The sequence below is a fragment of the Condylura cristata genome, unplaced genomic scaffold, assembly GCF_000260355.1.
Source record: "Condylura cristata isolate star-nosed mole 26May11 unplaced genomic scaffold, ConCri1.0 scaffold00009, whole genome shotgun sequence".
NCBI lineage: Eukaryota > Metazoa > Chordata > Mammalia > Eulipotyphla > Talpidae > Condylura > Condylura cristata.
In genome coordinates, this window is record NW_004567110.1 from 7,275,155 (window position 1) to 7,293,108 (window position 17,954).

Genomic DNA, 17,954 nt, shown 5'->3' on the forward strand with positions numbered 1-17,954 from the left:
TCCGTGGGGACTCTGGCCCTGTGGGCAGTGGTGTCCGTCAGTGACCACAGGCCTCATGGTCCATCTACGTGAGGGCCGTTGGGGCCCTTGGAGGCCTGCCATTGGCTCTCACGCACAGAGGGTCGAAGGTCACCGGCTTAGGATGCTTTCTACCTGGAAAGGGGATTGGCAGATGCGACAGATTATCCCCAAAACGTAGAACTTTCCTTTAGAGTCTCGCTGCTGTGGCTCACCTCCGCCTGGAAGTGTGAGTTTCACTGTGGCGTGCAGACTGAAGCCCCAGCAGAGCAGAGACGCTTGAAGGGAGTGGCAGCTCCTGGCTCTCAGACACTCTGGGGCAGGAAGGAGGGTCTCGTGAAAGAAAACAGCATCGGAGACTCTTTGACCCTAGTAGCGCCCAGCTAGCTGGCTGCTGCTTGCCTGAGCCTTCTGTCCGGGGACCATCTCAGCCCTCTGTCGGCCCGGCTCTGCCAATAAGCTGTGTCCCAGCTCTGACCCTCACCAGCTCCTTGACCTTGGGCAGTCACTTTACTTCAGTGTTTCTTCACGTAGGAAATGGAGGGCAGCTGTGCCCCGTGTCTCCTAACATGGTTTCTTCCTCAGCCCTGTCCTCCCACCTACTTCCAGTGCAGGAGCCTCAGCTCAGCTGCTGTGGGCCCCCAGGCGGGGCACACGGGGGTCTGCCGAAGCAGGAGGACTCTCGCGCCTCCAGAGCGTGGCTGGATCCCGGGGCTTTCCAGTGCCAGCAGCTTGAGGCCCAGCCTGTGCTGTGCTGCTGCAGGTGGTCTGGCTCCCAGCAGCCGCTGCTGTCTCCTGCCCAGTCTCTCTACCTTCCGGACAGCACGCACATGGCTGCTTTTGCTGCTCCCCGATGAGAAAGTGCTTTGCTGCCCCAGAGCGGACACTGCCCACCCCTCTCAGCAGTTAGGCTGCAGACGACACTTCGCCCGTGTTCACCGAAGCGGCCCGTTCTGCACACACTTTGCCCTCAGCTGTCAGTTGCCGCTGCAGCTCCTGCTCCACACCAGGCCTCGCACAGAGCAGATACTTGATAGATGTGCTGAAGGCTCAAGAGGGCCACGAGTAACGACAGTGGCCCAGGGCTTTGCCCAGCAGATAGCCAGGCACTACCAGCCCGCTGAACACTGGCCATGGCCACCTGTGGGCTGTGTGTTTCTTCTGTGTGATTCCCAGGGGTCAGCCGCTAGCTTGGGAACCTCTGGGCGAATCTGAGTTTCCTCCTCTTCCCCTGCCCCCAAGTGCAGGGGCAGCTCCGGGCCGCTCCGAGTCGAGCGGGACCTCTCCACGGGCCTGTGAGCAGAGCGGTTGCGCGTGGCCTTGACTTGTCCCTTTCATAGCAAGGAAAGCATCGTCAGAGCCCAGGATAGTACTTAACTTGACTTTGTTTTGTTTTGTTTTAATGTCAAGAATGCATGCTGCTCTGGCCTGAGTCTTTGAAGTGTTTTTCTAGCACCTGAGGGATCCCTTTCTGCCAAAGCCTGTGTCCTCCAATCCCGCTTGCCTGGCTCACGACGTCATTTCTCGCCTTTGCTTTTTCCCCGTAGGTAATGATGTGGGCCCATCATCTGCAAGTAAGACGGCAAACAAGTTTGAGGGGTTGTCTCAGCACTCAAGGTAAGCCCTGGGCTCCCTCCCACTGGCTTTCAGTTGCAATGGACAGAATTATAGAAGCGAGGGCAAGTTACTCCACGTGAGTCCTGCCCACTGGCACCCATGAGAAACTGAAAGTTTGCTCTGGGGGGCTGGTGCGCCTTTTGCCGAGCCGTGGTCAGCAGGCCTGGCCCGTGAGCCGCCATCCAGGCTACAGGAGGGACGGCCCAGGCTTCCCTGGTGATCGTGGGGTGTGTCTGAGTTTTTTTATTTTTAAGGTTTTATGATTGTCCCTCGTGATTCCTTTTTGCAGAGTTAGGAACGAAGCGGCTCCTCGGGGAAAACGAATAGCCCAGAAATTTTCAAACACAAAAATACAGCCTGCCCAGTTCCCAGTTTGTAAGGCTTTTCTTAGGCTAAGCTAAAAGCAGCCTTCCTTTCTTTCCTCCTCCCGCTGAAGGGGACCTGGGGGCAGTCTCCCGTGGGCAGCGTTTATCCAGGGCAGGCTCTTCTCCGGAGGTATGATCCCAGGACACCAAGAGCCACCCAGACCCAAAACTCCAGCAGTCAGCTGGCATGTGGGGGCCGCTTCCAGGGGTCCACACATCCAAACAGAATCCCCGTTTCTTTGAATGCCACCAGCTAACTTAACCTCTGACTGAGACAGACCCGGTCACGGGTGCCCTCACTTCCAGAGAGGACTCTGAGCCCCAGAGGGTCAGCGTGGCAGAGCTTCCAGACTGCACGTTCCCTCGTCTTCCTTCCTGATTTCGTCCTTCTTCAGCCGTGCTCTGGGGACTCTGAAACCTGAAATTCCCATGTGGAAGGTGCCCACCCAGTGTTCTTAAGTGGCATCCGGGCCCGTGCTCACAGCACGGACAGCAGTGGCGCCGTGTTCACCTCCTTAGGAGGAGGCCAGGTGCCCTCGGGCCGGCGTAGATCCAGGCCCGCCTCGGACGTAGGTCCAGGTCGTCTCTGAGTCCGGCCTCAGTGACCCGGTCAGAGGCGACCACCGAGCGCACATCAGGCACTGGCAGAAGATGCTGAGGCGCCCTGAGGAAAACACCCCAGAAAGGCCCGTGGCACAGCCTGTCATGTCCTCTGCTTCCAGGTTAGCGGAGGCTTTGTCTCGTGACCACGCCTCGGCCCCGGAGCCGTAGCCAAGGGAGCTGAGCAAAGGGTGTGAAGACCCAGCGACGTGGGCCTCACGCATGCTTCTCGTCGCCTTTGTTTTTGTTTAGGTGGTTTGGCTTATCCTTTTAAGTAAAATTAAGAGAATTAAAAAAAAAAAAACATCCTTAGGACATGAGAAGACAGTAGGAAAGATCAGACACTAAAAGGGGCATTTGCAAGACACGACTCGACGCAGCTGTGCTTGCTTTTTGGGCCTGAGACTAGCTACGGCCCCTCTTCAAGGAAAACAGGGCTCCCCGCTCATCAGCACCACTGCGCACTGACTGTCCAGCAGGGCCGGGGCCTGGACAGACTTCACCTCCTTGACCCGGCATTTCCTTCTCCGCCTGTGCAAGTCAGCCAGGACCAGCTGGCAGGCGAGTGTGGAGCGCTGAGGCCCAGGCCATTCGCTCTCCAGCGGCGGGGTGTCAGGGCTCTGGAGCAGCGCAGAAGTCCCAGGCCACCCCGACCAGCCTGGGCACCTCTCAGCCCTGAAGCTACACACCCCCAAGTCTCCTCCCCTGAGAGGGGGTGACGAGAGTCGGCGGGTAGCAAGAGGTCAGCTGCTCCCGTAGCTCTGGGGTCACCATCGCAGAGTGCCGGCTCTTTCCGAGCCCTGTCCCCCCTGGAAAGGGCTTCAGACGGAGGGGGAGGAATTGGTTGCTGATGTTGTGCTCCCTCTCTCCAGTCCCCCGCCAGCCACACAGGCTCTGAATTACGGGAAGTACACTATAATTTTTGCCAAAGAAACTTTGAAAAGGGTTTTCGATGATTGTGTTAACCTGCCGTGACTCTTGTCTGGACTTTGTTGACACTCTAGCACTTTTCAATCCTAAATGACTCTTGTCTGTCATTAGCACCAGTTCTGCGAAGACCGCCCTTGGCCCGAGAGTCCTTCCTAAACTACCTCAGAAAGGTAAGACTTCTCTTTTCCTGCGTAGGTGTGTTGGCAGGTCCCTTTCTCCTCAGCGGGGATGGTCTCTGCGTCTCTTCTGCCATGGATCTGCCTGCTGCCCGGGGAGTCCCTCGCACGTAACAGATGCCCAGTTAATATTCCTCAATGAGGAAAGACGTTGATAAAATCAGATTTCGTGGTTCGCAAAGCACCATAGTTTCCCTGAAAAGCACAGTGCTCTTTCAGAACCTTCATGCCAGGGGCCCCAGGTGCGAATCCTTCTCGCCTTCCAAACGTCAGCAGAGGCCCGCACACTGCAGCCGCCCTCTGCGGCCTCCCGCAGCCCGGGGCCCTCACCCGCCAGGTCTGGGAAGGGCGGGGGCTGTGCCCACACTTCCGAGAACCCCCGGCAAGAGGGCGGCAAAGATCCCCTGCCCCGGGGTGGCACCTGTGGGCAGAGCACAGCCCCTCCCGGCAAGTACAGGAACGCTGTGTGTGAGCGGCCGCTGCGCCCGTCCGGGCACTCGGCGCTCTGACCCAGCTTCTCACTGCACGCCCAGGCCCGCCCTCTCGCCACAGCAGAGGCGAGAGTGCCCCCTTCCTCGGCTGCAGTGCTTCAGCCTTCGCATTTGCTTCATCCCATCCTCACTTAGACATCGAGGCAGCAGGGCCTAAGTGGGGCACAGACTGAGGCTCGGCGGTGGGTGGCCACCCAGTGGGTTCTCAGCAAGACCTTGGCCCTTACCCGGTGAGGAAATCAAAGAAGGGCAGTGGGCAGGCAGCCCCTGGCCTAAGTCCTTCAGGTTGCCACAGTGCGGACGCGGCGACTGGCGGCCAGGCTCCCGGCAGGAGCAGGACAGGCTTCCCACTGGCTGCTGCTGCAGGCCCCGTAGAGCTCAGGCTGTTCAGGGCTGGGAAAGCCTGTGTGGCCAGAGCACCCTCACAGCCACCCCGTTTCCTCCTTGCCCAGGCAGCAGAGAGAGGACCACCTCCCGGGGGTAAACAGGCATGGGGGCGTCCAGGGGGTATTTGAGGGGATATTTGGGGGCGTCCAGGGGTTATTTGAGGCTCACAGCCTGAGAGCCAGGACTCGCCCCCCAGATCCAAAAGCCGTCTCTGGGCTGTGACCGCCATCCACTGCTTCTTTCCCTGTGTGTCCACGGGACAGAGCCAAGTAGGACAGGGCCCTCCCTGGTGGCACAGCGGGTTAAAGCACAGCACTCCGAAGCTGTCACACCAGTGCAGTACAAGTTCCATCCCCGGCCAGGGAGCTGACGTCTCCCACGGCGCGGCAGACCTCTCCTGACCCTCCCGCTGCTGCCCTCAGTAGTGGATTTCAGTGAGTCGGCCTGTTCTGCTCCCCGCTCTGTCTCTGCTGAATCCTTTCACCCCCACACCTCTGGCCGGCACCCCAATTCTGTATGCATAAGTAAATCCTGTTTAAAAAAAAAGCCAAGAAGGACATAAATCATAATATTAAAAATGGCTACATCTAGGTGGTAGGCTCATGGGAAATTTCAACTCTCCACTTCCCGATTTTCTGTCATTTTTTGCTTGATGTTTTTAATTGCGTGTGTTACTTTTTAAATGACAAACTGGCTCTGGCATCCCGTGGTTACGTCACTGGGACGGGCAGAAATCGTGGGTTGTGGTGTGCATGCCTTCCAGCCGCCCCTTACCTGTTAGAGGCAGGCCGGCCTCCGTGGCCTGGGCCTGACGGGCGCCTCCAGCCACTTCGAGTGGGTGCTCCCCACGGTGACTGAGGGGCCCGCGGCTCCTCCCGCCCTGTGCTGTGTGCACTGACCCTCTCTTTGGCATTGCTCCCACAGTGGCACTAAGGAAGACGGAAACCAGCCATCATCTCTCCCTAGACAAAGCCAATGCCCCGCCCGAACTCTTCCAGAAGTCATCACAGTTGGCCGAGCTGCCGCAAAAGCCGCCCCCTGGAGACCTGCCCCCCAAGCCCACAGAACTGGCTCCCAAACCCCAAATCGGAGACTTACCACCCAAGCCGGGAGAACTGCCCCCCAAGCCGCAGCTGGGCGACCTGCCACCCAAACCCCAGCTCTCAGACTTACCTCCCAAGCCGCAGATGAAGGACCTGCCCCCCAAACCGCCGCTGGGAGACCTGCTGGCCAAGGCCCCGCCCGGCGACGTCTCGCCCAAGGCTCAGCCGCCCGCGGACGCCCCTCAGAAGTCGCACCCGGCGGACCTCTCCCCAGGAGTGCCGTCCCGAGAGGCCGTCCAGAAGCAAGCCTCGGACGATGCCAACGACCTCACGCCCACCCTGCCGGAGATGCCCGTGCCACTGCCCAGGAAAATCAACACGGTGGGTGGCAGCGGCCCGAGGCTCCTCTCAGACACAGTGGCTGCCGGGATCGCTGTGCTCCCGGCAGCCACGCGCAGCCAGGTCCAGGTCGGAGCTCAGCTCGGCAGGTGGCCGCCTTGCCGGGGGCCTGGACCTGCCTTCCCCAGCTCCCCCTCAGGGGTCCCAGGTGCCGGGTCCGTGCCTCCCACTGCATCTTCCTGGAGGAACTGCAAGCAAAGCAATTTTCATAAAATGTCCTGTTGGCATACAGCTCTCCCTTTGGAAAAGCAGTGCTCTGGGAAGACGCAGGGTTGCTGCTGGCCCTGCCTCATCAAATCCTGCGGGACGCTCCCCGGGGCTGAGGAGCACAGCAAGTGGGGGCCCTCAGCCTCCCACTGAGCCTGTCACCTCTGCGCCCCCACTTGTACCGGGAACGCGGCATAGCAGTACAAGTGTGTCACTTCAGCACTAAAGAAGGGTGGGAAGAGCGAAGGCCTTGTTCCCAGGGTGGGTGACCCCCCGTGAGCAGGCGGCTGCCCTTGCTCGGGGTGAGGACCGGCTCCCTCCCGGGACCCCGCCCCACCGTGGCCTTGGCGTTGACGCGGGCAGAGTTCCAGTTCCTGTCGCTTCACGGTGCTTTGAGGCCCGTTGTGCCTCCGTCACCCTCACCCCTGGGCCCCTGCACCCCAGTCAGGGCTGAGAGCCCCGCTCACCCACCGCCGAGGGAAGGGAGCGGGGCCCTCCCGGTCGTGACTGAGGGTTGTGACTCTCTGAGGACAGAGAGGACGGGCGCCTCACCCATAAACTGGGGAAACAGCTCCCTTTTTCGAGTACTCAGTATCTCACGAGTTGGGGGCCAGAAACAGCCATCAAAGGAGATTTCTCTTGTGCCATCTTCTCATTTGCAAAACTTAAAAATCCAGCCAATGAAAGCCCAAGTCCAACTCATCAAAAATGAAAGCACCTTGGGGAACGGCCTAGAATCACGACTCTGCCCTGCCCCGCTGCCTCGCAGGTGCTGGCTGGGGCTCAGCCGGGGCACTGGGAGAGAGTCTGCGGCGTGCTGGGCTCTCGCGGGCTGCTCGTTGGCTTGACGTCACGTCTCCAGCGCCATTTTTAGACTCTGCTGTCATCCCTGCCAGCTGCTGGCGTGGGGGGTGGAGGCAGAGCGCTTCTCGGGTTGGGGCGCAGCCGGATCCGAGTCCCACCCACACTGCTTGCTCCCCATGGAGGGGAGCGGTCTCAGAGCAGTGCACGTGGGCCGCCCTGGAGGCCGCGCCTTCCCCCCACCGCTGAGGAAATCGAGGCTCAAGCACTGCCGAGTCAGCAGATCCTGCCAGCTCAAACCCAGTTTCTTTCTTTAAGGGGAAGAATAAAGTGAGGCGAGTGAAGACCATCTACGACTGCCAGGCAGACAACGACGATGAGCTGACCTTCATCGAGGGCGAAGTGATCGTGGTCACAGGGGAGGAGGACCAGGAGTGGTGGGTAGGTACCGGCGGCTGCAGGCGACAGCCCTGCCCACGTCCCTGCCCGGGCGGCGGTGGGGCTGCAAAACTGGGTCAGATAATTGGCGTTGGCACGTGCTGCACCCCGTCAGCACGCCGCAGCCTGAGCGCTGTCGCACCCTGATGTCTCGATGCGGGACCAAAGCTCAAGGCAGGTGAGCGTGCGGCTTTGGCCTTGGGCTCTAGCCTGGCAGAGGGAGATGCCAGGCTTCACCGGCCTGGCTTTGCTCGCCATGCCCGGCCTTCCTCAGACGCAGCCCCAATCCGCGGCAGTTCTCGCCTCATGGGTTTCTACACGAGTCCCGCTGCCCACGTCTGGAGGGGAGGGCACCCTTGCCCTCCCAGAGGCCCTGAGAAACGCCCCGTTCCCTGGCTGTCCCGGCGGCCTCAAGAGTGAACCTCCGGTGGGCACTGCCAGGCCGGAGGTCAGCAGATGGCCACCTCTGCGCTCTCCCTACTTGACAACCCCAGCATGGCAGCCTGGGGCCCTGCTGCCCAACGGGACCCCGTTCTGCCTGCCAGGAAAGGAGCTTTGGGTATATAGATGGGTCGGGAGAACCTCCGATGCCCAGAAACAACGCGCATCCACTCGCGTGCGTAGCCGCTGCCTTTGACGTCTTCCTCTGGTTGTGGACAGTCACTGCCCACTCTTGATCCAACGGTAGGGATTTGCTTGGACCGCAGGGGCAGTTCTCAGCTTGCGCAGTTTTGCCCTGCGGGGACCCTTGGCGACATCAGAGGACTTGGGAAGGTGGGTGCTGCCGGCCCCTGGGTAGTCACAGGGGTGCTGCAGACTTCCCACCACAAGGACTTTTAGCCCAGAACGTCAAGAGGGCGGAGTGGGAGCCTTGGGCCGTGGTGTGCGGAGGGGCGGCCGGTGGAGCTGCAGCCCCCGAGAGGGCTCCCCCCCCACCACCCCCTCCGGAGTCGGCCTGGGGCCGCGTGGCGCTGGCCGGGCCCGCAGACTGCGTCGCCACCGGCCCGGGCCTGGGCAAGCATGTGCTCTCGGCAAGCGGCTTTCCTCTGAGAGTCAGGCGCGGTCTCCTGCCTCCCGGGCAGCTGACACGCTCTTGGCAACGTGTCGTCAGGACCAAGCGGGAAGCGTATTTTTGGCGATAGCGCAGGCTCCTGAGAGGGGGGATGTTCGCCGGGGGTCTGCAGCATCACTCTCAGAGGTTGTGCTGTCCGCGTGTGTCCAGAGCAGACACAGAGGTTACCCCACACTCCCCGCTGTCCTGTGGGGTTCACAGAGCCCTCGCACAGGCCTGACTGCCAGCTAAGGCCACGTGAGGTAGGGAAGCCAGGTCGGCATGAACCCCACTTTCCAGATGGGAAGCGGGGCACGTGGCCAGGTGACCACCCTAGATCACAAACCTGGTTAACAAGGGACCCGCCTGGGCTGGACGCACCCCTCTCGCTCGGCCCACCCCCTCCGTGCCCTGGAGGGTGGTGACACTGACCCCGCTGCCCCGTCCACACTGAAGGCCACATGTCCCTGTGCATGTCATTGGAAGGCGATGAATAGTGATCGAGGCGGTTAGAAACGCCTCAGGTTACCACGACTCCCCGGCGGAGGCAGCAGCCTATACGGTTGCCAGGGGCCATGGTCACGCTCAGACTTTCCCAGGGCCCCTCCCCCACGCCAGCCAGACAGCCGCAGCAGCCAACCCAAGCACCTTCTGCATAAATACGATCGTGACCGTAATCGCACAGCCTGCCTGAGGAGAAGGGGGTTCGTTGGGACCCCTCTTGGCATCCAAGTTCTTCTGAGGCCACCCGGCAGGTAGGCGGGGAGGCCTCTGGTGAGGAGCGAGACCCCGGAGCCGGCACCTGTGGGAAACCAAGGCGGGTCCAGCTCTGGGCCACTACCCCTTCGCAGACTATGGAAGCGCCCTGCCTCGTGTGGCTGCCCTGCGGCCCAGCTGACGTTCTGTGCCGAGAGCTCTGAGCGTGTTGTTTGTTCCGTCATCAGTCAGCGCCTGTTGCTGGTTTCACACCCGACTGCTGTCCGCAGTTCACATGAGGACAGGAGGACAGGACGGGGCAGGCCGAGCCGGGCTCACCCGAGGGCTGGGGGCCGGCTCGCTGCAGCCTGACCGCTCTCCTTTCTCCCTACAGATCGGGCACATCGAAGGACAGCCCGAAAGGAAAGGGGTCTTCCCAGTGTCCTTCGTCCACATCCTGTCCGACTAGCAAAGCGCGGTCCTGGCGAGCACCCACACGCCCTTCGTGCAAGACTGCTGGCTCCACGTGACCTGTGCACGCCGTGTACATAGCTGCTGTTACAGGGGGAGAGACTCCCGGAGGGCGCCTCAGGAGGGGACGTAGTAGTGCTGTAAATACCCTGTGGTCTTCTGCCTTCACCAGTGTTAGGGCCGCCCGGGGGCCCGGCCGCCTTGCTGGTTAGCCAAAGCCACCCCTGGCGGCCAGCCCTGACATCTCTATCTACGCTGTTTTCCAAGCAAACAAACAGGAATATAGGAACTGCTGGCTTTGCAAATAGAAATGGTCTCCAGCATCCCCGAAAGGCATAAAATCGACTCTGTTCCCAACAATACAGTATTCGCCATTGTGTTACTGAAATGCACCCTTAGCAAAGAGGCAGGTTCTGTTCGGCAGGTGAAACCTTAGCTCCATGACAGCCCAGCCTGTAGTTAACATAGTTTACAGCTACAGAAACCTACCTTGGTCTATTTATTACAGAAAAGTGCTCAGTTAAATGTAAGTGTTAACTCCTTCAGCAAAATAGTCACTGACCCGGAACCTTGGGGGCATCTCATGCCCACAGCCTCAGCAGGTCTAGACCGGTGGGTGTAGACTGGTGGTGACGAGTGCCCGCCCCTGAGATGTTATTACCTCATTCTGCAGAAAACATATCCTTCATGACTATTTTGACAAAAATTTAAAACACATCTGATGAAGTTCAACTCCCAGGAACCAAGGACTGCCAGAAAATATTAGCCTCTACATTATGCATGCATTTAGAAGCTTACCTGAAATCTGCCTTTTATAAAGGAATAGTGTGGATAAGTTGAACTGTACAATTTTTAAACTTGATCGCCATTAAAGCAGAAATTATAAGGTTGCAACAATACTTGTTTCTAGTCAGTCATTTGGCTTTCTCAAGAGTGCGAACTTCCCTATATTATTATAGTATATTATGAATCGCATCCTTCACATGTTTTAAAGCAGCGAATGCATCCATTTAAAACTGTTTCCAGGGTTGTGTTCTTGGCTGAGTTTACGCTTTCGAAAGATGATTCCAGAAGATGACGAATGTACACATTATCTCCCCACTGTAGAATCAGGTGCTGAAACCACCCTCCATTTCCCGTGCCCCCATCCCTCCCGGTGGTAGAGACCTGGTCCAGCCGGAGGTGCCACTCAGCAGCCGCGTCCCCTCGAGCTGGTTCACCAGCACGGGTGAGAGCTGGCTGTGGGCCGCGCTCAGGGAGCCCCGCTGGCCTCTTCGGGCTGCGCGTTCACCCGGCGCGTGTCAGACCAGAGCACATCCTGGGCGCTTGGGTCTCTATCAGTCTCATTTCACCCCGCGGCCGGGGGCCGTTCTCTGAGGCGGGCTCTCAGGCTGGCATTACATTTGCTTAAACTGCTCCGTTGGCAGTGGCACAGAAACTCAGATTCTTAAGCAGATCATCTTGGCAATGAGGAAGAAATGTTCATTTCACAGAAGCACAACTCCCAACCAAACCCTTAGGAAGAGCCCTCTAGAAGAGTCGCAGTCCTTGGTGAATAGCCATTTAGTTCTGCTTACGCGACCGTTATGAAAACTAGGTACACCCTGCATGACAAACCTACACCACGTCTTACCAGCTGTTACTGGAAAGTGATGTTAAGCAATTGTTTCCTCAGTGTGACAGCCCGCGTGAGCCCCTCACTCCAGGCGCCTCCCTGGGCCCGCGCATGAAGCCACCAGGTGACTGGGAGTAATGGCCCCGGGGACAGTCACACATCTGCGTTGCATTGAAGAACTCTTCATTTGTGTGGCCTACAGTTTTTTCAACTGGTCTCAAAATAAACTGGCTTTGAAAATCAGAATGAAAACTCCGATGTCTAAAGTTACATGGCGTCGTCCTCAGCCTTTTCCCCTCTAGCAGCCACTTACACAGATGCATTGTTGATTTTTTTTTTTTCCTGGTTTGGTTTTGTTTCCATCAGGAACTTGACTTTGTTCTGATCCAGCTTACTACGGGATTTAGGAAAACTAGGTATAAATACCTTTGGTGATCTTGGTTGAGTTTAAATCTGATATTGTTCTTAACCTCAGTGAGCCACGCTCTGCAATTTTGTACATGATATATAGTATTTTGAAGCTATGGAATCTTATTAAAAAAAAATAGCTAATTCTTTTTTCCCCAGAGGGAAAAGTTATGTTCTGCAAATAGCGTATGTCTTATTTTTCCTGTTGAACAGCAATTGCTATTTATTTTTTTATCGCCTAGAACCTCCGCGTGCTGTGGAGGGAGCCCGTAGCACCGCTAGGTCACCGCACGTCCTCTGGATGTTAGTCAAACACCAACACGCTGTCCTCTCACATGTGTTTAATGTGACGGTCTCTCAGTACTGTGTGTGTTAATTTCTACTTTTTTTAATATTTAAAATTGCTTTTAAATAAACATATTCTCAGTTGATCCCAAACATTTGAAATCGGGCCTTTTTGTGAGTTGTCCACAACTCTTCTGGTTGGAAAAAAATCACTTCACTCGGCTGTGCTTTGGCGGGGGGGGGGGTGAGGGTGAGGGGGCGCGCAGGGCGGCATGTGTATGTAACACACCACTCCGGCTGCATGAAAATGTGCCTCGCTTTTCTCAGCTTCAAAAAACGACCTCAGCATCTGGGGAAGCGCAAGCCTCTCAGCCTGACAGAGCTTGAAAAGGAAGCGCTGAAAGCAGCTGCATGGCCAGGGCATGATGTTTGGGAGCAAGCGAGCTCGTCGGGGGTCCAGCGGAGGGCCCCGGCTCTGTGGCCAGTCTCAGGCTGTGTCCCGCCCGCAGGACGCAGTTCCAGCCAGAGCAGCCGCTGATGCTGGCCACACTGGCAGCCCTGAAGCAGCGAGTTGGTGCGTCCCTTATTGCCTTTCGTGGAAGCTTGTGGGTCTGTGCCTGTTTGCACACCTAAAGAGACGGGTTCTGCAGAGAGGCTGGGCTCTGGTTTGGAAGCCAGTGGCTGTCCAGGGATTTATCAGAGAGGTAACGTGGATCTGGCCACGGAGGGGCAGCCAGCGACCATCCATCCTAGGATTCTTGTGTGGGTTATGTGTGATTTAGAACCTGGACAATGTCTGGAATGGATGGAGTTGCCCTGCTCAAGGGGCCCCCCAGTGCACGGGGAGTCCTGGCTGCCCAGTCTTCCTGGACTCTGGTCTCTCCACTCCTTGGAGCACGGAGCTGGACCATCCTTTTGATGCTGAGGCAGAATCCCTCCCTGGGCTCATCGTGAGATGAAGGCCTCTCACAGCCGAAGTGACCTGCTCGAGGCCACAGTAATGGCTGACAGCAGTGCGAGCCCATCGTGCCTGAGCCTTGGCCTTCCCCTCCTGCCACTGCTAATTCACTAGCCTAGACTGCTGTCCACCGGTCCTAGAGGCTCCCCACTCCTGGAGTAGTATGTCGGGGTGGCGGTGATGGTTATAGGACATTTCAACTCTGACACTTGGTCCTCCTCCATCCTGTGTTCTCATCACCCTCATGGAAAGCTGACTTCCCCATCTGCAGTCTGTAGAGAACTGGGGGCTTGGGGCTTCCCGTGTCCAGAATGCTGGGGGAGAATGTCCTTCCCACAAGAGGAGAAGAGCCACGTACCAACTGCGTCCCCCTCACCAGCAGCACAGTTGATGGCGAGTCAGCTCAGCCACCTCCCCTTACCCTAAACGTCCAACGCTGGTGATTCCATATTCCTTGTGTCAAGGGGATGCCATCTTGGGTTGCCAAGATGGCTCCACACTTTCCCTGAAGAGCTGGCAGGAGAGAGAGGGAGGGCAGAGGTATATCTGATGCTGGGGACCCTCTCCCCAGGAAGGAAGGCCTGAGCTCATCGTGGAGGCTTGCAGGATGAGCCAGCCTGCGCAAAAGTTGCTGGGACTGTGTCTGGCACCCCTAAAACAGTGGGGGCCAGTGGGAAGAAGGGACCCAGGCTGAAGATAGAGGCGGGACCAAGGGTGCCCCAGCCTTGTGGACGTCACTTCCTGTACTGCTAACAGCCAGCCCACAAGCTCCCGACTGAGTGCTTATCAGCACCATCGTGTTCATCTCAGCAGCCTCCAAAGCAGAATTATTTCCCCCACTACAGATTAGAAGGCTGATGCTCAGGGAACTTAAATTGAACTTGGTAAGTCGCTCAAGGGCAGGGTTCAGACAGACCAGAGGTCAGGCCTCGAAGCAGGACCCAATGCTGCCTCTTTGTGGCCAATGCACTCCCCAGCTAAAAGAAGCTGGGTCTCAGTAGGCCTGCCCTGCCTTCCAGAGAGGTCGGCCAACCAGGGAGGTGTGACCCAGGGCACACAATGCAATTCAGAGGCATGGCCACATGGGCCAGAAGGACCTGCAAGAAGTCTTCTTCAGCAGCTGCCTGTGCTTGGGAGGTAGAGGCTTGCTGGCATGCGTGTCCATGCAGGCAACATGTGAAGAAAGCAGTGACGACATGGGTATCTGAGCTCTGCAACCACTGTGCAAAAGCTGTGAAACCTTAAGCTCCTGAAAACAGGAATTAAAGCTCAGATAAATACAGCTGTTTTGCAAAAATCTTACCACACAGCCAACCCTAGCAAAGGTTCAGGGCATAAAACAGGGCCTCTGCAAAGTCACAGGGAAGGCTTTGTCCATCTTCACACACTTGCCAACAAAGTTAACATGTTCATGCTTGAAAATACAAGAAGCTCTAAAGAGATGGCAAAGGCGTCTACCCACTGGCCTGAAGATGTGCCTGCCAGGCCTTTGGGTTTTGACCAACATCCTTTGTGGTCTTCAGTATTCAAATCAGATATCTGGGCCCCAATCTTAGGAGCTCGGGGTCACGATGAGTTGCAGGAGGGGCCTGGGCATCTGCATTAATCAGCTTCCCATGTATGAAGGGCTGGGAGCCAGGACTGGTCCTTCTTCCCCCACTCTCAAAAATGACAAGAACTTTCCAATCTCACCTCTCACCATGTAAGTGAGAAATCAGACCAGAGCGCTCAATGCTTGACATGTCCTGGGCGATCCGTTGATACTTCTTGAATGGGTGAGCACATGAAACCATCTGGCCAAAGTAACTACAAGGGCATCCACTACTGAAAAGGGGCTCACGCTCACAGGGCGAGCATCGTGCTTTCTAAGGCCTTGGGGAACCCCTACCCCAACAAGGGTCCCAGCCGGGGAGCCTCTGCCCCCGTGTTTGCTCTCCCCACTTGCATTTTGTATTGCTGACTGCAGCCCAGTAAACAGGCTGCTGGACAATGGGGCTCTTCATGGGGCCCCAAGCTGCAGAACAAAGATTCACAAACATACATTGTCTGGATGTGCAGCTTAGTTCCTGCTCAGCTGGAACCGCTTCGAAAACTCAGACACCAGGACTCCCCTGGCTTGCTTCACCTCTGGATACCAGTCGACTGCTTCTCTCTGGAGCTCAGTCTGTGACTCTGCCACTGTAAGAAAATTCTAGAGCTGATGAGCAGCAAGTACAGCCAGCTTTTCCTGCTGTCCTTCCAATTCATGCCAGTGGCTTTGGGTTCACTTCCCACCTAAAGCCAAGGCCTTGTCTGGCCTGTGCCAAAGTGGAAGGGGCTGCCTGGAACTGGCTTATGGAGAAAGGGCAGTGAAGGGAGTGGGGGTGAGGGTGGAGGTGGGAGTGGAGAGTAGCAGAGGATGGGAAAGAGCAGAGGGGACTCCTTCGGCAGAAGCTGAACACTGGCCCCAGGTAGAGCTGACCGGGTAGACACAGCCTGTGGCAGGACCGTGCAGAGAAAAGACCCGTAAACTGCCCAGACAGAGGCAGCAGCAGAATGGCTTCGTCCAGCAGGTGCTCCACACAGAGCACACAGGTGCCGGAAGGCACGCACATCAACAGGGACGGAGTGTCCAGCCTGAGTGCAAGAAGCCAGACTCAATGAGTTCACCTTTGAGTCAACTTCATATACAAAAAAGGCAGCTCATGTGGGTAGGAAGGCAGAATTGTGGCTTCCCAAAGAGAAACCAGAAGGGGCCACTGCACTGGGGGAGGGACCCCAGGGTGCAGAGGCTGGGTGCTCTTTCTTTCTCTGGGTGCTGGTCACATAGGTCTGTTCTGTTTGTGAAAGTGCATTCAGCTGTTCCCTTTGGGAATGTGCAGTTCTGTGCCTGAGTTGTTCCCAGAGGCTTGTTGGTAATTATGTAACCGGCTGTCAAGAGCCCTTATTTGTAACATTGATAACACTGGCCAATTCCTGTGGTGTAAATATTTCCATCCGACTGATTACAGCGGCAGTGTGATGCTGAGGTGGGGAAAGCCCGTTTTTGCAAGATGGATGGACTCCGGTGGACTCTAACTCTGATCACACATCAACAAAAGACGGTTGATAGTGTAGATTGGTATAGACACTCTAAAAACTAGTTCTTCAAAAGATTAAAAATAGAACTGTGCTATGACTCATAATCCGACTTCTGGATATTTTCCCAAAGAACATGAAAACTCTAAAAAAGAATGCACTCCCCTGTTTGCTGCTTCCAGTCGCCACAGCCAACCTGTAGAAGCAACCCAGTGCACGTCTGCAGGTAAAGGAACTATAGGTAAACACAGTGGAGTACTACTCAGCCGTAAACATGATGTCTTGCCACTTACAACAGTATAGATGGGCCTTGAGGGGATTCTGCTCAATTAAATAAATCGGAATGAGGAATAACAAGTACTTCACTGGCTTGTGGATTATCAACAAAAGAAAGCCTTTGGCTATGTAAGAAGACTGGTTCCTAGAGGGGAAGGAAGGGTCCAGGGGGAAGCTTAGTGGTAGTGGGTGGTGATTAGATATTGGGTGGTGGGCATCCTGCTAACAACACCATTCACCAACCTTCCCATCTCCCTATACTCTTTTTTATGTGTTTCCTACCAAAGGCTTATCAAGATATAAACCATAACCATATAATTCAAATACTTAAAGCCCACATTTCAGTGGTTTGTAGTAGATTTACAGAGTTACGCTGTCAGCACCACAATCAATTTGAGGGCATTTCATCACCCCAGAACACAACCCCAAACAGTCTCTCCCCTCGCCCGCCCCTTCCCCTGATTACCACTGTCTCTAGGTTTTTCTCCTTTGGAAATGTCATATAAATGGAATCGTCCATGATTCCACAGTGGTTTCTCTTACCTGACATGTTTTCAAGATTTTTCCTTCTTGTTGCCTGTAGAGTACTTCATTTCTCTTTATCGCCAAGTAATACTCCATTGTAAGGATGTTTCCTTGTGTTCCTCCACTTGTCAAGGTTTGGGTTGTTTTCACTGTGTTGATTGTTGTGAACAGCCCGGCCGGAGCGTTGGTGTGGAGGTTTTTGCTTGGACATGTGCACACTTCCTAGAACTGCTGGGTCACAGGTAAATCTGTAACCACCTGAGGAACTACCAGTCTGGCCAAAGCTGCATGTCCACCTCCCTGGCGTGTTTGGTTGCAGTCTCTCCACATCCTCTGCAACACTGTCTGTCTGTCTTTGGGGGTGCAAGGGGGGGCAAGTACAGCTCATTGTAGCTTCAATTTGTATTTCCCTGAGGACTGGTAGTGTTGAACACCTCTTCGTGGGCTTATCGACCACCTGTGTTTCTCCTCTGGAGAGATGGCTGTCAAGAGCTTTGCCCATTTGGGGATTGTCTTTTAATGACTCAGCTGTAGGAGTGCTCTTTAGATTCTGGCTATAAGATGCTGCTCAGATACCTGGTTTAATAACTGTTCTCCCATTCTGTGAGTAGTTTCCCTCTCCTCTCACTCATCATCATGAACATGTCTGCAAGAAAATGGAATTTTCAGGAATCACAAACACCACAGCCTTCAACAGCCAGACCGATAGTTAGGAGAGTCTGGGCCATGGGGAGCCTTGCTGTGGCCTCCGGAAGCACAGACGTGACTTGGACTTTGCCGGCTGTGGGTTCACATCTGCATGGTCCCTCATACAGAGTGACAGTGGGTAAGTCACTAACCTGTCTGAGCCTGGCGTTTGCTTGTCCATGAAATGAGAAAACTACGTCTGCCCTCTCAGACTCAGAGAGCGCACAGTTCAGCATATGCCCTGTGGGGTAATTTTCAGCCACGTGCATATTTTACTTTCTAAAAAAAAGATTGATTTATGTATGCATACAAGAACTGGGGTACAGGCCAGAGGTGCAGGTGGGAGAGGATTTACCAGACAGAGTAGGGAACAGAACAGGCAAAACTGAAATACATTGCTGCAGGGAGCAGCAGGTGGGTCAGGAGAGGTCAGCTGCACCCTGTGGGACACTC

At 56.1% G+C, this 17,954-nt stretch overlaps 1 protein-coding gene across 7 annotated transcripts in view; it reads left to right on the forward strand.

The window, feature by feature from the left end:
• ASAP1 (ArfGAP with SH3 domain, ankyrin repeat and PH domain 1) overlaps positions 1-12,143 on the forward strand; it is a 235,925-nt gene extending 223,782 nt beyond the window's left edge. For all 7 annotated transcript variants that reach the window (XM_012722945.1, XM_004679591.2, XM_012722943.1 and 4 more), the window contains 5 exons: positions 1,566-1,635; positions 3,642-3,700; positions 5,509-6,008; positions 7,353-7,475; positions 9,614-12,143. In XM_012722945.1, the coding sequence (XP_012578399.1) occupies positions 1,566-1,635; positions 3,642-3,700; positions 5,509-6,008; positions 7,353-7,475; positions 9,614-9,688 (827 nt within the window). In that variant the 3' untranslated portion in view covers positions 9,689-12,143. The remainder of the gene's footprint in view (positions 1-1,565; positions 1,636-3,641; positions 3,701-5,508; positions 6,009-7,352; positions 7,476-9,613) is intronic.
• The last annotated feature ends 5,811 nt before the right edge of the window (positions 12,144-17,954 follow it).